Source organism: Anarhichas minor, unplaced genomic scaffold, assembly GCF_050575085.1.
Source record: "Anarhichas minor isolate MPS153535 unplaced genomic scaffold, ASM5057508v1 ptg000027l, whole genome shotgun sequence".
NCBI classification, from domain to species: domain Eukaryota; kingdom Metazoa; phylum Chordata; class Actinopteri; order Perciformes; family Anarhichadidae; genus Anarhichas; species Anarhichas minor.
This window is the reverse complement of record NW_027466473.1, coordinates 7,953,617-7,975,935: the sequence shown is the minus strand read 5'-3', so window position 1 is coordinate 7,975,935 and position 22,319 is coordinate 7,953,617. Positions and strand designations below refer to the sequence as shown.

At 41.6% G+C, this 22,319-nt stretch overlaps 1 protein-coding gene and 1 long non-coding RNA gene across 3 annotated transcripts; both read right to left on the bottom strand.

Annotated features, from left to right (window-relative positions):
* Window positions 1–5,833: 5,833 nt before the first annotated feature.
* On the bottom strand, window positions 5,834–16,142 carry ammecr1 (AMMECR nuclear protein 1). Of its 2 annotated transcripts, XM_076101535.1 has the most exons (6): window positions 14,518–16,142; window positions 9,231–9,341; window positions 7,870–7,984; window positions 7,606–7,696; window positions 7,385–7,481; window positions 5,834–7,033 (listed from the first exon to the last, which is right to left on the bottom strand). In XM_076101535.1, the coding sequence occupies exons 1-6, from the start codon at window positions 15,015–15,017 to the stop codon at window positions 6,919–6,921; spliced, it is 1,029 nt and encodes a 342-aa protein (XP_075957650.1). In that variant the 5' UTR covers window positions 15,018–16,142; the 3' UTR covers window positions 5,834–6,918. The 2 variants fall into 2 exon arrangements, with proteins under 2 accessions (XP_075957650.1, XP_075957651.1); XM_076101536.1 differs by lacking the exon at window positions 9,231–9,341.
* Window positions 16,143–18,993: 2,851 nt separating this feature from the next.
* LOC142959804 (uncharacterized) lies at window positions 18,994–19,872 on the bottom strand. The gene is made up of 3 exons (XR_012956251.1): window positions 19,690–19,872; window positions 19,384–19,577; window positions 18,994–19,294 (listed from the first exon to the last, which is right to left on the bottom strand). It is a non-coding gene; the product is annotated as an uncharacterized LOC142959804 (long non-coding RNA).
* Window positions 19,873–22,319: the final 2,447 nt, after the last annotated feature.

Below are 22,319 nucleotides of genomic sequence, written 5' to 3'. Positions count from 1 at the left end.
GTTCTCGTTTTAGATTTTTTTTATTCTAACCATGTCCAGGATGTCTTTTTTTTAACACTTATCTGTCCTCTCAGCACACCACATATCTATACTGAAGCGTAGTTGCTGCCAGACTCATAAACTCCAGCTGTTGTAACGTGTGTTTGGGCACACTGTCCCCTGTGAGGCCACACCGGGTTACAAAGCAGCGCGTTGACTGACGGGAGTTTCCACCGGTCTGTAGCCTCACGTCAATACACTTAAGGGAGGAGAGGTCGATCTAAAACCACCCCAGTGGCTGCGAAGAGGTCTCAAGGTGAGAGAGGATCTAAGGATTGAACATGTGTTCATGTATGCTGCTCTTCTCCTAAAGCGGTCGTGACAGATGCAGAAACGCACACGGCACAGGGACATCTGAGGGATAAAATGAGCTTGATTCACACGGTTCCATCGTTATTTGAGAGTAGATGGAAGGAAGCAGAGAAGCATCGTCACTTACTCGGTCAACACAACCACTGCTTCAGGTAACGGCTGGTAATGGAATTGATAAAGTTGACTCGTGTCTCAACACAAATGGAAAGGCCTGGTGAAAGGAAAGTGGACTTTAAAACAGCAGTTTGAAGTCCACTCGGTATTGTTTATTCAGACAGATGGACGTCCGGCGGGCTGACACGGCAGAGAAAGTAAAGCGCTGGTTGGAGTTGATCTCAGGCCAGCACTGGTTGTGCTTTCCATACAGGCAGCAGACTGAACCAGTCAACTATCTCCGAGCGCTTGGCCCTGAATATCATGTAACCTGCAGCAATGTATTTTCAGACTTCTCCTGACTTGGTGCCGAGTACTTTGGGTGGAGGAACTGGCAGAGAGGCAGGCCGAGCATGTGCTGTAACCAGCACCAGAGTATGGAATGTTAAAAATGGCAATGGTCGGAGAAACAGTGTTCAAAATCTAAAAGCGAAAGGAATTAATAATAAATTCTAAAGAGACATGATGCACTCACAAAATTGATTAGACACGTAATTTATAACAAGATTGCACAAACACTCAACCTCTGGCCTGTACCCATTTTTGTTACTGGTTATTTTCTATAATTTGCCAACAGTTGTCTATTCAGTAGTGCAGGAATGAATCTAAATTAACATTTGCTATGAAGGCAGTGTCATTTCCACATGTATTTTAAAACAAAGTTTAAAAAAAACGAGTCTACATCCAGGTGAGCTGGTCTTTGAGCTAAATGCTAATGTCAGCTTGCTAACATGCTCACAATGCAGGCTGGTTAACGCGCTTACGTTGAGCAGGTAATACCATCTTAGTTTAGCTAGTTAGCAATTTGTAATTAGCACTAAACACAAAAAGCAACTGGGGCTGATGGGATTTTCTGTTTCCACCGAACCACACAATCTCACCTCAAGCTCCATTTAGTAGCAGAGCTTTCGATCAGATCACATGATCTTCATCAGCAGATGTTTGCCCAGATAATGTTCTGTATCTGCCGTCACATGGAGAACCTTTTCAGTGACTGAGAGCTTCCTTGTTCCGTTTAAACCACGGGTTTGTATTTTCTACTAGAGAAACTTGAAAACTGGTGACAGCAAGTTTAGCATTCGAAGAAGGCGACCAGTACACGAGGTCAGACTTTATTACGGATCCTATCGAGCATCGTCCTGTTTCATTTGAGGCCATTCGGCATCAACTGCACACTGACCACTAACTGACCAGCATGGATCAAGCTGAATATGAGCATGAATAAAGGAAGTGTGAACTGTAAATGACCAAATGACGTAATCCAATAATCACTAATCAACTAAACAATCCCAAAACACTGTAGTTATCTGTAGGCGTGTGTGCTGAAAGAAAACAGAATGACACGTGTTCTCCTTTCAGTTGATTTTGTATTTTTTTATTGAATAAATGATTTTAAAAGGTAATAACAATGTTTAAAACTACATTATCTCCACAGCCATTGCTTACTCAGATAACCCATCTATATATATTCTTTCAACCCTCCCAACACTTTTGTTTTGCTTTGCTTTTTTGCTTACATCTTTTTTTTTTTGTGTGTTTGTTTATTTTTGTTTTGGATTCATATTATCTTAATAAATGCCCATTTCAAATATTGTCACACTAACAGCAATGCAACAGGAAAGGAGAAAGGGTCTACAGGGGATGGATTTGAAGTTCCCAGTTCATATCATTCCATCAACATTTTCCCAAGTTACTAAAGAAAAAAAAAAGATCCAAAAATCAAAAGGAACAGAAATTAAAATTGGTATGAGGAGTTACACCAGGCAACCCTCCCAGCCCATCAGGCCATCGCAACAGAAAAGTCATTTTGTACAGCGACACGTCTTAGAAGTCAGTCTCAAAATTTCAGAACATAGAAAACCACTAAAATCATTTTGAAACTAGATCCAAAATATTCTTTTGAAAAGAATTTATTTTGATGTACAAAAACAGTCATTTTCTTTTTATTTGCTTTTTAAGTTTTTTTTTTTTTTTTTTAAATAAAAGCTTCAAACACAAGTTTATTGTAGTTCTTATTTCATTCGTTATTAATAATTCATTTATTCTTTTTTTGTTTATTTTTTTTATTCATCTATCAGTGCGATTGTATACCAGTGCAGCTACTGGGTCCAGAGTAACGAAAACAGGCTTTTTCATCTTTAATGGCATAAAAAACAAGGAATCCATCTTTTATACAAAGTATAACTGCTGGTCTTTAGGGAAAAAACATTTATAAACCCATAAAGCTAGGAGGCACACCATGGGATTTTCATTTTTGTAAATCATAGTAATAATAATACTAATAATTCTACTACTACTAATAATAAACAAAATAAGTACTGTAACCACAATTTGCAACCATTTTATTTAACCATCATTGATGCCGTGTACGGCTTCAGAGATGGACTCAATGAAAAGTTGAGAAAAAAAAAAAAAAAAAGACAAAAAAAAACATTTTGTCAATTGCAGGGGTTTCTTTTGGAAGGACAGGAAGCCAGGCCTGAAGAGCAGCATTTGGGCATGGCCGCTGGCATCTTTGGTTCAGTCAAACATACGAAGGTAACATGAGCTTGAGCATTCCACGAAATATGAGAATGACCACACAAGGAATGCTGAGGCTGAACTCTGTAACCCTGGTATGGAACCAAAACTCAATCTGCTACAACAAACTACACATGTCGCTCCACAGTATCCCATGAGGTATCAATGCTTTAAACAGTTAAAATCAGTACAGAAAGCAGGACTATTTTCTGCGTTGTTCTACGTAAAACATTAGCTCTGCGTCCCGTTACAGGAGACGCTCACCTTCGACATATAGTTCGAGGGGGTCTGCGACGGCCTCGGCAACGGGACCTTTTTTCGCTCGTCGACGAATCAAACCCGTGCCTTTACAGAGGTCATAGGGATGGAGCAGCTAAAAGGAAAGCGGAGGATGCGCTCTGAAAAAAGCAGCATCCCATCTTCCCGGAGGAGGCCGACGGTCACTACTGCTGCCGCTCGTCTACCGGACGACACACCTTGACAAACCCGGCCGCGAGGTTGGGCCACAGTGTAGGGTGTAATCGAGGGGAGGGGGAGGCTACGTGTGACTTCGTGTCCTTTCAAACCTGCAGGGGTGTTGACTTGCACTGGTAGGATTTAAAAATAAAATTAAAAATAAAAATAAAACACCTGTTGAACAGATCTGCATATATCAAGGATAGTAAAAGGTAACACATGTAGGACTTTCTCTAAATATGTCGCCGTTAAATCGCAATGGCGGCCATTAATTAACAGTTCATTGCGCAGCCCCTATGAGGTGTTTGCTGCCGGGACCTTTTCCGTCTTCATTACCATGTGTTAGAATAGCAGTCTCGTTTTTCCCATAGGGAATTGATCCCAAAGTTGCCCGCATCGGTGAATGAAAGCCCAGAGGCTTTGGGGCTACCGTTTGCGTCGGTCACATCCTTCAGTTTTAAGAATGTGCCGTCACAAACTGGATTCACAGCGACACACTCGGGAGAAAATCTTACATGCAGCATCTTTAAAGTATGATATGATCAATGAGTCCGCATGACCAGTCACGAGCTGTGACCACCCCAATATGAGGTCCGATAGCACCATATTTGTCTTTTAAATCTCTTAATGGTTAAATAAGAGCGTCTAAGCCATAGATCAAGCATATCATGGATAAAACCATAGGTCTCATACTCATACATGCAACTAAATACATTGCATGTGTATACAAAGACGTATATGTAAAAGAGCATGGTCAATTTGGTTTTGCAGCAGAAGAAATTCAGGTTGTGCTGTGTTGAATGGACCGGGAAACTGAACGGCCGACTGCTCCTCCTCTTTCCCAGCTTTTGATGTAGCGTGTGCATCGTGTGAAAGCGTACATTTGTCGAGGCGTGAAGCCGTCCTCCCGTGGGTTTCAAACATTTAAGGGGTAACGACACCACAGTGCCCGACATTGTTTTTAAGAGAATGTGTTTATGTGGGGCTTTCAAAAAACGAAAGAATTGAGGACCAGCAGCCGGGTAAGACGTGAGCAGCCAGGAGACTGCAGGCATACAGGAGCCCCCGTATGCACGAGAAGGTATTAGCATTCAAGTGAGGAGCACAACATCTGAGGCCCTTTCCTACACTGTGGTGTGAATATGGGGGAGGCGGGAGCGAGCGAAACCCCGGGACAGAGGAGCAGTCGGAGCGTCAGCAGTCGGTCCATCGTTTACTAGATCATTCGTTTAAGGCAACACAACTTAAATCTGGGTCATTTCGGGTTACTGTGGATGGAGTTCCAAAAGCCCTTGACATTTTTTTTTTTTTGCATAAAGAAAAATAACCTGTCAGTTAGTAAAGGCTGTTACCAAGAAAGACGTCGTGCAACGAGAACCTCTCAAAATCATTCCAGTCAGCAGAACTAAAGCCGAACCCAAAGCAGGCGGATCGCGGTGATCCTCGACAGTTCGAACACTCGTGAACCAGCCTAGTGTGTGTGTGCGTGGATGTGAACAAGTAATTGTTGGATGAGAAATGGCTTCTTGAGTCCCAACAAAGCCCCGGCTTTTTATTTGTGGACTTTAACTGCAAGCCACCGGGCCCCACGCAGAGATTCCGCTCCAACTAATTCAACTGTGTTTGCTCTAACAGCTGACTAAACAGACCACAACTCCTGCACCGTGGACACACAGATCCGACGGGTATCTCGCTGAACTGCAGAGTGTTTAGAGGGGGGGGGGGGGGGGGGGGGGGGGGGACCGGCGGTGGTGCGGTTTTAACAACTAAATCAACTTGCTGCACCTGCCTCAGGATCTGACGAGCACGACGACAATGCTTTCCTAAATGACACAAACGTGTTAGTTACATGCCTCCCTTTGTGACGAGTGAGTGACAAATGGTTAGCTGTAATCTGAAGAGGCAAGACAACGTTTTCACGACAATACGGGCGATGTGGTCGGCATCTGACTGAAACCGGTGGGTTTGACTGGTGTCAGTTTGCATTCAGAGATTATATATATATATATATATATATATATATATATATATATATATATATATATATATATATATATATATATATATATATATATATATATATATATATATATATATATATATATATATATATATATATATATATATATATATATATATATATATATATATATATATATATATATATATATATATTAGAGGTTAGCAACGAAGTGGTACCGAATGCAAACACTTCAATCCAAACTGGTTACTATTACAAAGTGTGGAATAAAAAGAGAATATGGCTTTAGCTATAGCATGTCAAGTGACTCCCTGCCAGTAAACTCAGAAACCAACAGACAGCCAATTCAAATGAAAGCACTGCTCATGCAAATTCTTTTTTTGTTTTTGTTTTTCCCCTATGGACCTGTAGTTGCGCCTGCTCACCCTCTCCAATGCGAGGCAATCAAGATCCACTTTGACATTAAGAAATCCCCCGCCCTGACGTGATTATCCTCAGACAACATGGCTTCCTCCGCAGACTACCGTACATTTAAAAAAGTTAAACAGAAAAGAGGGAGCGCGGCTGAAAGCTCTAGCCAAACAAACTCAGTCCGATGTGTACAAGTCCCACCACAAAACACTACAAATACCGAGGAGAGGATTTTCAAAAAACAAAACAAATCTCTGTGGGGAATCTTTCGGTAAAAATCAAATTTCTAATTCACTCTACTGGTTTTCATCTTGTGGCAGATCAATATCTATACCCACACAGAAGAACACACACGACTGTGAGCGCAAACAATACACACGACCAGCAAAAGGGCATCACAATCCCACAATCTAGACTTTGGAGTATACAGATCCCGATATATATAGTTCCAACTACAACACTACGAGAGTTAACAAGGCTCAACAGTCAATCACTTTTTTGTGGTTTTTTTGAGAGGAGTCAGAATAGAGACGACACAGCCTTTGAGAACTGCAGTTGCCTTGCTACATGGCATACATGTCTGGATAGTAAGTTAAAGAAAAGGAAAAAATAAGATCTTTTTATTTTATTTTTAGATAATGTAAAATTGTAGCAAAGCCTAAACAATATAAGCGCGAGACTAATGCACCGAAAAAGACTTCCTTCCATCCACAGAATCAAACACCGGATTAGGTTTGCTGAAAACAATCTAATAGTCGTTTAATTTTCAAAAAGATTAATAGATAGGGGCGTTGTAGATATTGGTATACATATGCTGCAAAAACTTAACCACGGGCAAAGAAACAGAAATGTGGATTTCTTGCCAGAATCAAATGATGCTTCGTTGCCACCCGTTGCCATGTCAACGTCTGGGAGACGGCCAGCATGGCAACGGAAACTATCATCATAAAATGGTACAGTAGTAGAAATAGCTAGACCAGGAGGGGGCGGGCTCTCCTGGGAAAAGGTCCGCGGAGAGGTCCAATGATTGGTCATGCGGCTCGCTGTCAGGAATAATGGTTGTAGGGTGGTAGAGGGTGCCCGATGCCATTCTGGTAGTGATGGTGCTGGCGGTGGGCGATGTACTCTGCATAACCCATTGTCATCTTCTCGCTACGGTACCTGAGGATGAGACGAGATGAGTTGGTGAAGGCTGGCTGACGTGAACGCTAGGAGAGCTATGATCGGCCACGGTCCGCACCGAAACACAGGACATTTGGGTGAGTTATTGTAACAGGCTACAGGGGACTGGTAAGCTCTTCTTTCTAACTTTGTAACTTCACAATTTTTTCATTTTCAAACTTCACCTGATTAAATTGCCTCAAGTGACATCACTTAAGGCAATGTACTCAGGTGAAGTTTTAGGACTTTCCCGTCCTATTTTCGGAGACATGGTTCTAAATGAATGTATGTGGAAAACAGAGTGCACATCAGTGACACACGATGTCTGTGGGTAATACAGTGCAATCTTACCTGGTTAACTTAATGGTCTTCCTGAAGTCGTTTGTGATGGGAGCTTTGTAACCTCCCTTTCGTAGTAAGGAATCTATGGTTTGAATGTGGTCCCAACCTTTGTAAAATAAGAGTTTAAATCTCTTTACACATTGCTGAAAAATGCACATCGGGCACAACATACACTGTCTTTTCTATAAAGCAGATTAGGCTGAGATGTCAGGGGCACAAATGGATCTTACCTTGCTCCTTTGCAACCTCTGGTAGATAGGTGGCGGTGCGCTTTGATCCTTTTTCATTGAAAAACTCTATCCTAATACCGTGAACACCCACCTAGAATTCAAGAAGGAAACAAAGTGTTTTTGCAACTGTTCAAATAAGTCACAGCACGATTAGAATTTAATTTACCTTTGAAAAAAAAAATGAACCTCAATACAATGTGGAGGAGCTGCTGTGTATTAATTTGCAGAAAGACCTTTTTTTTTTTTTTACAAACCATGTCTTACCTCCCAGTCAAGGTAATCACCGACGTCTTCAAAGTTGGTGAGAAGAGACACTGAGCAGAAGAGGCGAGCCAGCTCATCCCTTGTCATAGGGGGGAAGCGGCTGTCTTTAAGGGCACTGCGGGCACAGAAGCACAAAGAAAAACACCGTTACAAGACGTCCAATGGTTTGACAATGCAATGCACTCATAACTTCATATTTTTTTTTAAGACTAAAGGGCAAATTTCCAAACATGTTATGATGGATCAGCGATGCCTCGTCTCAGCTATAGATTGACCTATGGCCATACAGAGACCAGCGTGTTCGCAGCATGGACTCTTGACCGTTGCTGCTGACCTGACGTTTGTAATGTGTATATTTGTACACAGCACCGGTAGGAGACTGTGTGTGTGTTTACATACATGTGACACGTCAGCAGTGTCTGCCCTCAGGTCAAAAAATGCTGGTGAAGAAATTCCACAGCAGGTACTTGCGGACGGCCGTGTGTACACTGAAGACACTCTCGTTCTCTCTTCGTTTGTTAGACATTAATATCAGTAAGTACATTCCTAATTGAAACACTCGACCACCAAAGCCAAGTAGCGCCCAACCGGCGTTCAACCCACCAGCCGGATGAACCACCAACGTGGGTTTAACCCGTGTCACTGCGTTTGTCTGGACTTCCCAAATACAACTACACAAGGACTCTTTTATTATCACAGCTTTACATTTTTTTTTTGTATTAAAAACATATTTACATACATTACAGTTATAGTTGAGTTGTCAATACATTTCATTTGTGTCACTGCCTGTCCTTTTAAAATCTCAGGACTGCCATGTCACCGACACTAAAGTATTTTTGGCATCTTCTACATCACATCGGTGTTGATAACAAACTGTGTTGCCAGCATACTGTAACTGCAGTTTGTCTGACTATTAAAGAAAGTGCTTACACAAAGACAGTAAATTGTATCCACTTGTCTAAAATAAGTATATGTCAAAGGAAGATGGTTAATGGAAAAACCTACTTAAAAAGACATGAATAACGTTTGAATATTTTTTTTGAAGCCCCAGGACCTGGGATCAATGGAGATACGCGCTCCACACAGCGCTACAGCGAGCTACATGAATGAAACAGAACAAAAAAGTAAATACTATAAGAAACAGAAATTGTGTTGTTTTTTTTTTGCACTCATGCACAGGCAAACTGTCAGTTCCGGGGGTTATTTACTACTACTGTTGGTACAAAGTCACCCTTGTTGAGGGTCTAAATTCTAATATCCCTGTTGTTCACTTCAATTTACTACTACTTCACTTTTGTACCGTTGCAGCAATCTGTCTACAGCTTGGAAACATAGAAAAGTGACTTTGTATTGTTGCTTACCTGGTAAGGGTGTACTCCCTGAGTCCTGAGTGCAGATTCATGGCAGAAAATGTACCTATACAACCCCTCAACCGCTTGTCTCTGCCTATTTTCCATGTGACAAACAGCGGGCTGAAAAACAACAAGGAACCATGTTTAAGCAGCTGAACTTTGAATAACGTGCACATCCATTGTACATTCCTGTAGGACACAAAAGTTGGTTAGTAGCACACATCGGTCCATTCTGATGTCACAGCTGTTCACTTTTGGTGGAATATGCACAATTGTCTTGGATCAGCATTAACATTGGGCCATGTGTTTATTTTGAAAAAGTAACCTTTCATGAAGAGGGATTTTCCAACTTTTTTAATCCTGCAACCATTTCTACAATAGCATGTAAATTAGCCTAGCATATTGATCACAATAATAATTTCTGACATGATCAGATATAAAAATGTATCACTTGTCTTCATTAACAAAATGAGTTAATGACCCAATAAATAACGCATAACAGAACCCAACAGTTCTCCATCACAGTATACGATGATAACAGGTCAAAGCTATCTCATTTGTGTTTGCATAAGGAGTGTTCACTGCATGCATGTCTGGTGGAGCAAACACAGAGTTACCCATTATAACGGTCTACACTGGCTGCATAACTCCTGCTTCAATGCAACCGAAAGTGTCTTTTTTTATGTTTCAGTGTACTCTCTGCCACAAAACTACAATGATTGTGTATTTTGTTGTGTGTCGTCAAGATGCTTCAGATCCACTGTGACCCTGACCGCTTCTGCCCGGGTTGCTCGACAGTAAATGGAAGATTTCATTTTTGATCTTCACTGCGGAAAGTTAATCCCACTGATTTACTGTAGCTTGTCCTCCGATGCCAAGTAATGCCTTGTTCACTCTACACGACTTCAGCCCAGATTCTCCGCTCGCTGACAGTTTTTGGAGCTGGCGGACAAAAGCCTCAGATCAGAGGCAAATCTAGCAAAGACGTCTGGAAACAGGCTATTGCGCGAACCGATGACAACAAGAATAACTACGCTACGCCCGTATTGCATGCGTTTTCATGAAAAACTTAGTTTGGATTCCAAATGGAGTATCTTGTGATGTGTGAACCTCTGTCGCCGGTCAGTCATGCAGTGTGAAAGCCACACACTCCCTAGACTCCCGATTATAGAGCAGCAAATTGTGTGGACGGAACAGCGATCTGACGACTTTGGAGGTCGCGTAGTGTGAACTTGGCGTAACATACCATAGTAGGGCTCCACTCTTTCCTCCCTCCCTTTAAAATGAGCACAAGTCCAATTTAAAGGGCATCAGCTAAATTCAAATTCAGATCGACACCTTCATATTTCAGCACAGTTACTTGCGTCACTGATTAATTCTTTGGTAACCGATTATTTAACCTAAGACTTTTTTGTTACTTGTTAGAATTTTTTAGATTTTTTTTATAAATGGATCAATACGAAGCCTCTGCGTTTCTGTAAGTGGGACTACTTATTCAGCTACTTGGTGATCTTTTTTTCTCTCTCTCTTCCTTTATGAATGAAAATGAACCCTTCTAAAGAGAAAGGAGAAAAGGGGGAAAAAAAGAGCTTAGCGTGTTTCGCTGGTGAAGAAATGTTCAATACCAGAACCAATACTGATACTTCAACACTTGCTCGTCTATGATGTTTTTAGTTTAATCCTTTAAGTCTTGAGCTATACTGTTAAAAAAAGGCTTTGAAATTCCAATTTTACAAAAAGAAACATACATGAGACATTTTCTCTTTGAACATATCTTAAATTTTATTTTTAGCTTCTTCACATATGAAACAACTGTTTTACAAAACCAAAATTTCGATTTCTGACTCAAAGTTCCAGTAAAAAAAAAAAAAAAAAAAAAAAAAACGAATTACAAAGGAAAAAAAAATTACAGCTACAGACAGGCCATCGGTGCAAATAGTCTCATGAAAAACGATGCGTTTTCTAATGGCCACCGCTGTAGACTTTACTGTCTTACAGGAGTTTCACCCAGCAGTTCCTCAGAGAACCTGTGCATGGTAACTGTGCTGTGGCTTCATTATACCTTTCCTGGAACATCTCCCCCTTCTCCTCCAGTGAGGAAACACTGGTGTCTTCTGGTGTTGTCGTCAAAAGGGGTAACGACAGAGGAAAGGGTCGACGTAGAAAAGACAAGATTTCTAGTGTTCACCAATTGGTAGCACAATGGATGAGATAACATGCATTAACAAGGTAGCATGTTTGCTAGCTAGTTTTTAACTTCTGAATTGCAATCTTTAACTTTGTTTAGCTTAATAAAGCTACAAAATGTAAGTAGCATACAATATACGCATCTATGTTAGCAAGCATTAGATTATAGAAATATAAATTAACATTACCCAACAAGAGACTACATTTGCCTTATCAAGTTATACAACCAGTCATCCAAAGTAAGCTAGCTAAATTAGCTGTCGAGATATGCTAACGTACCTGCAGCAGCGCTAGCTGGCTGGCTAGCGTGGTCCGTTGGTCTTCTTGAGGCAAAAAGTTAAGAAATGTCTGCTGTGTTGGTGCTTCTTGAAGCAGCTACCTTTGCGTATATATTGAGTCACAGCTCTCAGTGTATGCTTTTTTTAAATTACTAAATACCAACAGCCGGTCTAAACAGCAACAACACACACTGCTCAAGGGGATCCACAATTGCGATTCGTTTACCATTATGACTTAAGATAAAGAGCACATTTACAAGAAGCAAGAGCTCCTATTTCTAAATTTTAGTACCACTGTCTCCCAAAAAAGATCACGAAATGTTCCCGATTTGAGGCCCCGACTTGTTTACCGGCTAACTTTGCAGAGCACTGTCTGTCAAATGTTGGAGTTGTTCTGAGCATTTCAATAATTCATTCTGACAAGAACCCCAAGTGAAGGGCGTGTCGAGGACGCCACAGACCAGAATTTGAGAGTTTCTAGAGCATCCAATGGCTTTCTGAGCCCTTTATGAACACTTTCCATATGTCCCCGCTTGAGGAGATTACACACACTTTACAGTGTTCCAACGATGACAGAAAAAATACAAAAGGGAAATTCACAAGTCTACATAGCAACAAGGTCATTGTTCAACATCATTATGTTAATGAGCTGTTATGATCAAAAGGAGCTTTTACAGCTTAACAGTATTATTGTACTATTTAGAAAGTCAGCAGCATTAATATTTATGAAGGCTTAATGATTAGCATGGATATTGGGACTGGGCCATGAAGTAAGGGTCCTCAAAAGCAAGTTTTAAATGGTGCATTCATTAATAGAGGCAGCCATTTATTAAATCCAGAATGTATGAAATGAAGTGTTGGCTATGCATTTCTCCATTATCTGACACATTTTTGGTTATTACAGCTGACACCAAAAACGCGGTACAGCGAGCTGCATCCACTCTGTCTGGGACATGTCAAGTCATTGTTCGGCGTTTGCCACATCACTGTCAGGATTGAATGGTTCTCATATTTGAATGTGTAAAGCCTTTTGTTTGGAATTTGCGGAGGTGATTTTAAGTTGACACTAAATAAGAGATGTTTGTATGGTAGTTTTTTTTAAGGATACACTTATAATTAAAGGCCCCAATGTGTTGCATTTTCCTCAAAGGGTTAACCTGCAAGAAGGTCATCATGCTGTGTATATTTCCTTATCTTTGGTATTGAAAAATAACTGACATGAGTGTGTGTGTGTGTGTGTGTGTGTGTGTGTGTGTGTGTGTGTGTGTGACAGGGGCTGTCGGGCTGCACTGTTAAGCATGCCATACAGCATGATTGTTTTTCTGAGATGGCCCATAATAGATAATGATTACCTGCAAACACCCTGAGAGTGTTGAAACTGTTTACATAGATACACACCAATTCACAACCCATCATAAGCATCTGAAATGTATGAAACATCTTTAGTGTCAGTATGGTGACGTGAAAGAGTGCCTGTCACTTAAATGTGTTACATGACAATAGAAAGACACATTTAAAAACACAAAAAAAAGCATTTCCGGTGACTGTTTTGACCGTGCTGATGCATTTAAACATGGTCCCTGTCATTCCAAAGTGTTGTTTCTCTCTTCAGGTCAATACACAGAAATATTAAACTGTAATTGCGATCCTTCAGTGGCTCGAAATGTAAGTAAACGCCCGCAAAGTCATTTGCTATCACATTACAACGCTCGACTAAGTTTGGGTCAAAATGTTTCAGTGGAGGGCGCAGGAGTGCGGTTACCGGCAGGAAACTATTAATCTTACTGTTAATTTGCTCATAATACAAAAACAAAATCGTTTTCAGTGAATGCTTTAAATTATTAAACACTATATGCGTTTGTTATATTCAACAGTGAATGTTGTTTTTTATTTAGTTAAAAGGTGGGCATATGGAATGCTTGGGACTGCTTAGTACTTAGCAAGAACCACATTGTCTTTGTTGGTTTGTGCTAAAGTCGGTTAACGTTAGTGTCCCTTAATTCGACATAACACGTGACGTTACCAAACAAAACCTGCTGTAAACCGCGCGAGTAGTATGGCCGGTTATCTGCTCGTGATAACAGAGCGACTTTGAAGACATACACTGTTAAATTAATTAATTAACGTTACCCCAAGCCCATTGGTGCTTCGTTGCTAAGCTAATGTAGCTCGTAGCTAACACAGCTAAGCCTGTGTGTGGCAATCCAGAGTTCATTGAGGGCAACATAAACGATTAAGACGTCTAATTTAACTTTATACGTTTAGCATTTTCGTGGTTCAAGGGTTATATCTTAATTAGCAACACCGCTTCAGTTGAACCGAAAAATATGATGTTGTCTTTCTCGTTCCACTCTTTCTTTTAAGTGTTAGTGGCTAAGATAGTTAGCTAACGTTAGTGGCAAACAGGCTTAACGTTAGCTAACGCTACCCAGTGTTTTTAGAGTTACACAACCAGTATCGCCAACATTTTTTTCACCAAGGAAGCTTAGCGACGGAACATCTTAAAGTAGATCAGAGTTCTTCATTCAGGGATAGGTGACATCGCATGGTAATATCATATATCATTCATTTTAACGTTAGCATAGCGCCGCTGCGGGCCAGTGCCGACAGTCTGTTCGACAGGCCGCAAATTCCAACTTGGCCAAATTAAGCTCTGATCGCGAGCTTTTCACATCAAATTCACTGTAAGTAAAATGTTTTGTCGATGTGACAGTTTGTGCCCTTAACACCGAAGCGGCATCCAGAGGCAATCCCGTCAAAATACATTTGTTTAGAGATTACATAAACGAGCTTTGACATGCAACAAAACAACAAAAGACAAAAATACTCACTAGGGATCATTTGTAAACCTGGGTGTTCTCGGAGGTTGGTATCCGTACAGATGGCAATAAAGCACGTCAAAACAGAAGCAGCACATCTCCGCTGAGACGACCATTTTCCTGCCTCCACTTCCCGAACCAGGTCCCGAGCTGATATTCGGGGAGAGGCCGGATGAAGAGTAACCGGCCGGGGCTGTGGACAGAGCGTTCGTGCCGCTGATACCACCACCACCACTACTACCGCCACTACTACTGCTGCTGCTGCTGCTAACGTTACCCCCGGGTCCCCCCAGGCCGTTGGATCTGCTCATGTTCGCCGCTGCTGCAACGGTGGCTGAGGAGCCAATCCCCAACTCCGAGCCACAATGTCCGGTTCCTGCCACCCCGCTTCCCGCCCCCACCCCGCCGGGACCTCCCGACCCGGGCGATCCCGACAGTTTCTGCTTCTTCACCCCGCAGCACCCGGCCGCCATCTTGGAACAATCTGCACCGACACACCGCTTCCGACCCATAACCGTCACCGCGGGAAGGGTGGGGGGGGGACGCAGAGCAGACGTAGAAATCCCACTGCGCTGATATGTGCGACGGACAATACTCCACTTCCACTCTTTTATTTTTTTGTCGGACGACGAAATAACCGATGTGGTGAGAAGACTGCAATGTCACCCTAGCGTTGCCTTTAAAAATGCGTGACTTTGCTACGCAAAATCCATAGCTGGACGAGTAGTAAGCCAGTCCAGCTTTGGACCACGGTGTTCCAGTGGATCACCGATAACACCAAGTCCAAGCCAAATATTCGCCCCTTTTCCTTAACACGACACCAGCCGAGGCGATATTAGTCAGTTCTCCTTAAAACATACAAGTCCAGGGAGTGCACAGTCGGAACAGGCCGCAGATGACAGTAGTCGGGCGGTCCAGATGTGAAGCCGACAGCCAGTGCGCTGTAGCCCAGCCGCACACCTCTTCAAGTGGAAGCCGGGAGCTTGAGTACGCAGGACCCATAAGCTTCAGCACGAATTGCGCACAATGCCTTGGACAGCGTAGCTTCTCATTGCACCAGCGTGTTTTGCCACTGCCTCACGAACTTCTAATTGCACAACAGGCCCAGTATGTTGGAATATTCCGGACGCTGGGATAACGCAGAGTAAAATGGCATCTGACAATGCGGGGTTATATGGCACAATGAAACGCGTCAGCGTCAGCGCCGAGCAAATCATTTCAGTAACGTTAGCCCACAGTTTGCACCTGCATGATGCCTGTTCTTGGACCTGGTTTAAAAAAAAAAAGGAGGAAATAAAATCTCAATGGCAGCTCCGCGTCAAATGTAGAACTGAAAGTTTTCAGTGTAGGTTTGTTTGGAGGCTGTCATCCGTTCATGGGGATACATATAGAAGAGCATTCTAGTCCGCGAGCCGTGAGAAATCCTCCGGGTTTGGCAACCCTCGCTCCGCACCCGCCTCTCAGCTGCTACCATTCAGCGCTGTTCGGGTGAAAACCCTGTGATCAGCCTGTGAGTGTGCACAAGCATCGGTGTCGTCTGCACGCCGGAAGCGGATTCAGAAAGTGCGTTGCGCCCAGTTGCTACACATCCTGCGTAGATACTTCTGGGGGTATCAAATGTGCAATTTAGAAGACGTGTCCGGGGCCGTGGAAGCATGCGCGCTCCCGATGGTCATACGCGTGCATGGTGAAGTATCGGTATCCCCGAGATGTTAAAGGCACGGAGGCCAGAGCTGGCCTATTCTTTAGATGTTCCTTATTAGGTCCTGTAAAGGGAATTGTCTTTGCATTTCAGTAAGATGATTTATCCCTTCCTTTATTTGAGTCTCTATTGGTTCAAACAAAGGTTGCATGAAATCTTGTATATATGAAATTGGCCTGTTTTCAGGGCCCGCTGGAAGAAATTCTGGGCCTCATGGACACAGCTTTCTTGGCACCCCAAAACAATAAATATATATGACAACTGTAATCATTCTCCAACGACCCCCCCCCCCCCCCCCCCCCCCACACACACACACACACATTCTGCGGCCCTATCCTCTCGTCACAAATAAATGTGTCAATGAAGAGAACAGTTGTCTAAATGTCAGTGATTATTACACCTATCAGCTGATGATGACCGTGCTCTGACTCATGATGACGGGTAAAACATCATGACATTGAAACAGTAAAATTCCCTTGAGGGTGTGTTTTCTTCTCCCATGCATTACAAAATACTTATGTAAACAGTTATACCTGCACTTAAGTTTAATTAGGTTTGAAGCACCACTGCCACAGACACAGTTTCCTCCTGTTATACAGATTCAAGGCACAAATGAATATGTTTTCCCATACTTGTTTTTCAATTAATGGGACATTTGTCAGGTGAAGTATATTTGATCATAACTCATCCTTCTTCGAGGTTTATGGGCCAACTTGATTTTAAAACTTGGGCAAAGCTGCTTAGGCCAAGACAGTGCCTAGTGTCCAAACGATCATCATTATTCAAACCTCTCAGAATAAATTATCTCAGAGGAAGGTGCTCCCTGTGGCTCAGCCTTTAAAGCCTCACTGACAGAGGACGATCTGGTGGTATGTTAATGTTTACAGTAGCCTGTAATATCCTCAGTGCTATCTGCTTTATGTGTGCTGTTGATTCTCAAAACCAGCGGCAATCAAATTGATGTAAACAACTGCACTATTGCAGTGCCAAAATAGTGCTTGTGCTTATATTAAACATGTATTTATGTTCATTCAGCGTCCATTTGCTTTGTCTTTATTCCCACTTAATGTCGAGTCCAGACATATTTGAGTTCATCATCTAGGCCAGAGGAGTAAAGAGCAACCCACAGAGCCCCCTCCCATGAGCTCATGGCTGACTCAGCGTGAGGCTTCAGGCCTGTTTTAAAATGTAAAGCTAATTATTGTTGGCTCTTGTGGATATTGACTGAGCATCTGCCTGGTAACAGGCCTCTTTGAGCAGACCAAAGTACATATTAGGCTTTATTTACTTTAAGCAACCATCATTCTCCTGCATGAATCACTTCCCCGCATGTTTTCTGTTTAACTTTTTGTAGAAAATAATTTAAGAAAACGTGTATATCTTACAGAAACTGATGTGATACTCGATTGCCTGATTTGGATTTACTGGTTTTAGTAAAAATTTGTATTGCAAATGAGGCACTTGCTGTACCGAAGAAATGACAGCAAAGCCCTTGAAAATCATTGTGTCACGTCTTTCCCATTTATATTCAAACGTGATATCATGCAATACAATATGATCGTTATATTGTCACATTCAGTATAATATGACTTTTTATGAATGTTTTGACTTTTTTAGACATACTATCCAATGACTTGTATTACACTTGGTTTTGACATGCTATACTACAACTTTTTTAGAACTTTTCTCGACGTTCTATAATGACTTTTTTCAGCATAGCATACATTATTATGACTTTTTCTGACTTTTTTTGACTTACTATAATATGACTTTTTTCTAAACACTATACTAGGACTTTTGAAATATTTTTAACATACTTTTTTGAAATACTACACTATGACTTTTTTGACATACTGTACAAGTGCTTTATGGCTTTGTCAACATACTATACTATGACTTTTATCAACATACTATACTATGACTTTTACATGACACACAATAATATGACCTTTTTCATGACATACTGCACTCTGACCTTTTAGTTAATTTTTCATGACTTACTATACTTTTTTTTAAACTTTTGATTACATACAATACTTTTACTTTTTTGTTACTTTTTTCAACATGCTAAAGCAATTTACAGTTCAGCACATAAGTAATGAATTCAGATGAGTTGTGAAAAATGTACACAACAACAAAAACCTTCCCTTCAAGTACAGGCTACCTTCTTGACATAAATAATTATCAATAATGGCGATGTTATTCTTTTTTTATGGTCAACAAATCCGATGCAAGGTCCAAAATCAACAAAGAATTAGTCCGTTCTCTCAATATGTTACAATTTCGCTACGACTCCCTACTGAAGACGTACAGTATATCTTTTCAAACGCATCAAAAATGTTTAATTAAATTTTCCTAAAAAGGCTAAGTAGTTTCTCAAAATACTTGGGCACAGCAGTTTTAAGCAAATGTTACCCAAAAATGCGTAAGTGGTGCTGTTGTTATGGACTATTTTTAGCCGTGGATTGATACACATTTGGTGTTCTAGTGAGTTTACGTCAAGACAGTGTAAGTGGCAGTGAGTCAAAATAAACTACAGAGCCCATGTTTATCAGAATAACGAAACATATTTGGGGGAACATAGTGTGGCTCACTGGTGTGTTTTGAATAGTTGAAAACAATGGAGCTCTATCTAGAAAACAATGGAGCTCTATCTATTGGCTTTGTAGCATAAGCTACAAAGCCAATATTTGTTGCAGTCAAACACTGTACATATGCTTTTACTTCTAAAACAATATAGTGAACACTCAGGCCGTGCTTGGACCTCTACACACACGCTCGTGGATCTCATTTGTGCTTGCGGATTTTGACATTGATTTGCCTTCATACCCTCAGCAACTATGAACGTATCTACAACACCACTCCTGACAGATGGCCTCCAGTGTCGATAGAGAGTATGGAAGGAAGCTTACTCTCTAAATTTCCTGTGTGAAATTCATCGAGAGAGGTGTTGTGTTCATAGTGCAAGTCATACCTCGTCATCATCGACAGAGATACAGCAGCAGAATGTCCTCTTGGCCCAGGAAAAGAAGCGCTTGAAGCAGTTCTTCTTCTTCTTCTTTGTCTTCTTCTTGGGCTCCATGTCGTCTGAAAATCAAAAGGAAATTTCAGTAGGATCCACAACAATGTGAAATAACTTCCCAATTCAGACACGCGTGGAGGCAAGCATTTCCTACCAGATGTGGTGGAAGTGATTTCTTTGTGTTCCTGTTCCATGTTACGGTCCACTTTTAGAATGGGAGGGGGGTCACATTTAGACCCCCTGGGGTACTCCACTGGACTTTGTTCTGCCGGTGCAGGTCGCCCCACGATAACACCCAGATATAATGTGTCTGGGGTCGATCCGCAAAATCCACAGGTGGCACTGGATCTATGGAATTATGACACAAGCAGTTCAACAGACAGCTGACTAGGAAGTCATCCGCTATTTGATGTTTTAAAAAATCCAATATGGCCGACATGAGGAGAGGAAATAGTCTCACCAAGTTACATCCACCGACGATGAGCTGCTGTCAGTTTGTGGAGGTTGAGCAGAGAGAACAGCTGGCGGTAATGCTGAAGCTGTTCCAGAGGTTTCATTTGTGCTGTTGAATGAAGACAGGCGCAGTTTCTCAGAGGCACAAAGCTACTACAAGTTACGTTCCATGTTGATGATCCACCATGGACCGCATCTGCAGACAAAACACGGCATCACACCAAGATAAGAACAGGACGCCATTCATCTCCCACAGTCAAAATAATATCTTTAAATTTGAATGATATATTGCATCTCTCACATTAGAGATTACATGACATCTGCCCCAGAGATGCCGCCAAATCAGATAGCAGGCCAAATGTTGCTTCATGCAATCGGATTACCTAGAAGTTCATGATTGGCGAGATCTAATGCTGTATTCCAGACGTCTCCAAACTTAAATATGTTCAACCTCAAAGTCGGATATCCTACATTTGAACCCGGGGGGAAAATCCATCTACCACGACTTCATTAAGAAGAAGTTGCTAAAATCTTAAAAATGGCAAGAAAATGTGGAGGCTGCACTGAGAATTCAATTGTGCAAATTAATTAAATTCACTCTAATTACCTGATACTCAGCAGACTTCATTATTTTAGCTACTTTACACGGATTGCATTTTTTTTTTATCATAAATTACATTTTCCACAGTTAATTGAAAACCCCATCATAGAACGTTTAGCTCGGCAGAGCCGAGGTACTGGTATGTACACATGGCTTAGTGCAGCTGAGCAGAGTGTATCCTCTTTAAAAAACCCATTCATGCACCCATTGGATTTTAGGCATGGATGATTGCAATGTGATCCACCCCGTGTAGAGTGTCTTTTGAAACTACAACAGGAAAGAGGGAAGCATGTCTGCTCTTCCTCCCATTCCAGCGAGAGAATCAGAGCGGGCACTGCTGTTCAAGGTCAAGGTAGCTTCACAAGCCAAATAGGCGGAGCTGAGAACATTATTCTTGCCATTACAATCTTCCTATTTAGGAAAAGTGCCCACATGCACAATCATCACTTAGTGTATATATGGAGACAGGAGACCGGTTTGTTCCATTCATTCGCTGTGCGTTCTATCCCTGGGAGCAGAGATAATCGGGCATGTTGCTGTTGGTTCTTGTGGTAGAATTTCCTCGAGCAGCAGGACTCACTCGCTTCGGAGTCTCTGCGTACGATGATTCAAATAAACAGGATGTTCAGTAAAACTTCAGAGGTGCAGGAATATGACTGTTTTACTTCCCTGTGGCATATACTGGCTATAGTATCGATATCAATGACCCAATGATTACTTCTCCAGTCTCCTGCTGGGATTACTGGATATCAAAATAATAATTTACTGTTGGCCAATCTCATGTTTCAGCACAAAATGTCTCCACTCACTCGAGTTTCAAGGCCTTGTGGATTCCCTCCACCTTGTGTATTACTATTACCTCTATGGTTTCAACTGCTCAGCAATGGCTGATAAATAATCTATATGATGGATATTCAAGCCAGCAACCAGCGTCAAAATACATTTTGACAAGAATTTGCAACGTGATGTGAGACATGTCAAAATGTCCCTCCCATAATCTGCTCATATACTGTGAAAATGTGATTTCATTGTTTTGTGTGTGTGGGTCCGGCAGCCTCTGTCACAGGAGGGGTGGAGGCTGAGTCAGACATCCGTGTTGGAGAGGATAAGCTCTATCAGTGTTGTTGCAGCTCCCCGTGGTGACAAGGTTGATAAAAGTCATGGATTGCATATATAGGACCCAGCTACAACAGTGCTGTGGTGCTCTGTTACTTCGTACATTCGATAAATCCTCTGACGTGTGGGTAGGACTAAACGTGGACGAAGAATCATTTTATGTGACGCAGCATTGTGGAAATCATCTTTTGGTGGATTTTCTGGAAACAACTAACGCAGCTTATCAGAAGCACACAACTGTAACACGAGTCCATGCTCTAGTCTTCTGGCGGTTTATTGCCTGCTTAATAACTCTCTCTTCCCCGCAGAAACCCTCATCACTTTATCTGGACTCAGATGCTTTCCCCTCTGGCTCTCGGTGTAATGACCTCTCTCTTTTCATCCAGAACAGAGAGTCACTCCCCATTTTCCATCACAGGGCTGAAAACTCATCTCATCAAGAGGGATGTCATGTCACTAACTCAGCTTCCCTTCTGCCGTATTGTCCTCCTCTAAAAGCAATTATTCGAAGCAAAAAATAAATCTCTCCAGAGCTTTTTTATTTCTTAACATAGCATGTATATCGTACACAATCACTGATTCACATGCTGTCTGCTGCAGCGTTGTTTTGATGCTTGTTCTCTCGATTCTCTATCACACCCTTATTTTGAATTGTAATAACGACCATTTGAATTGAGGGTATAGAAAATACTGTCACTGTCAGGTAGCGACAGTGATTCACCTCCTGTCTTCTCTCTGTCTCACGTCATAAAATTGTGTATTGTTGGTGTATTCAGCTTTCAAGTCACCAGAGAGGCTTCAGTGAGGTAGGTTTAACCTTGCAAAACAAAAATCCATCATTTAGTCCACTTGAATAATAGAATGCATTCAAATTATATAAATGGCCTTCGGTTCACGAAATAGTCATTAATCTAATATGT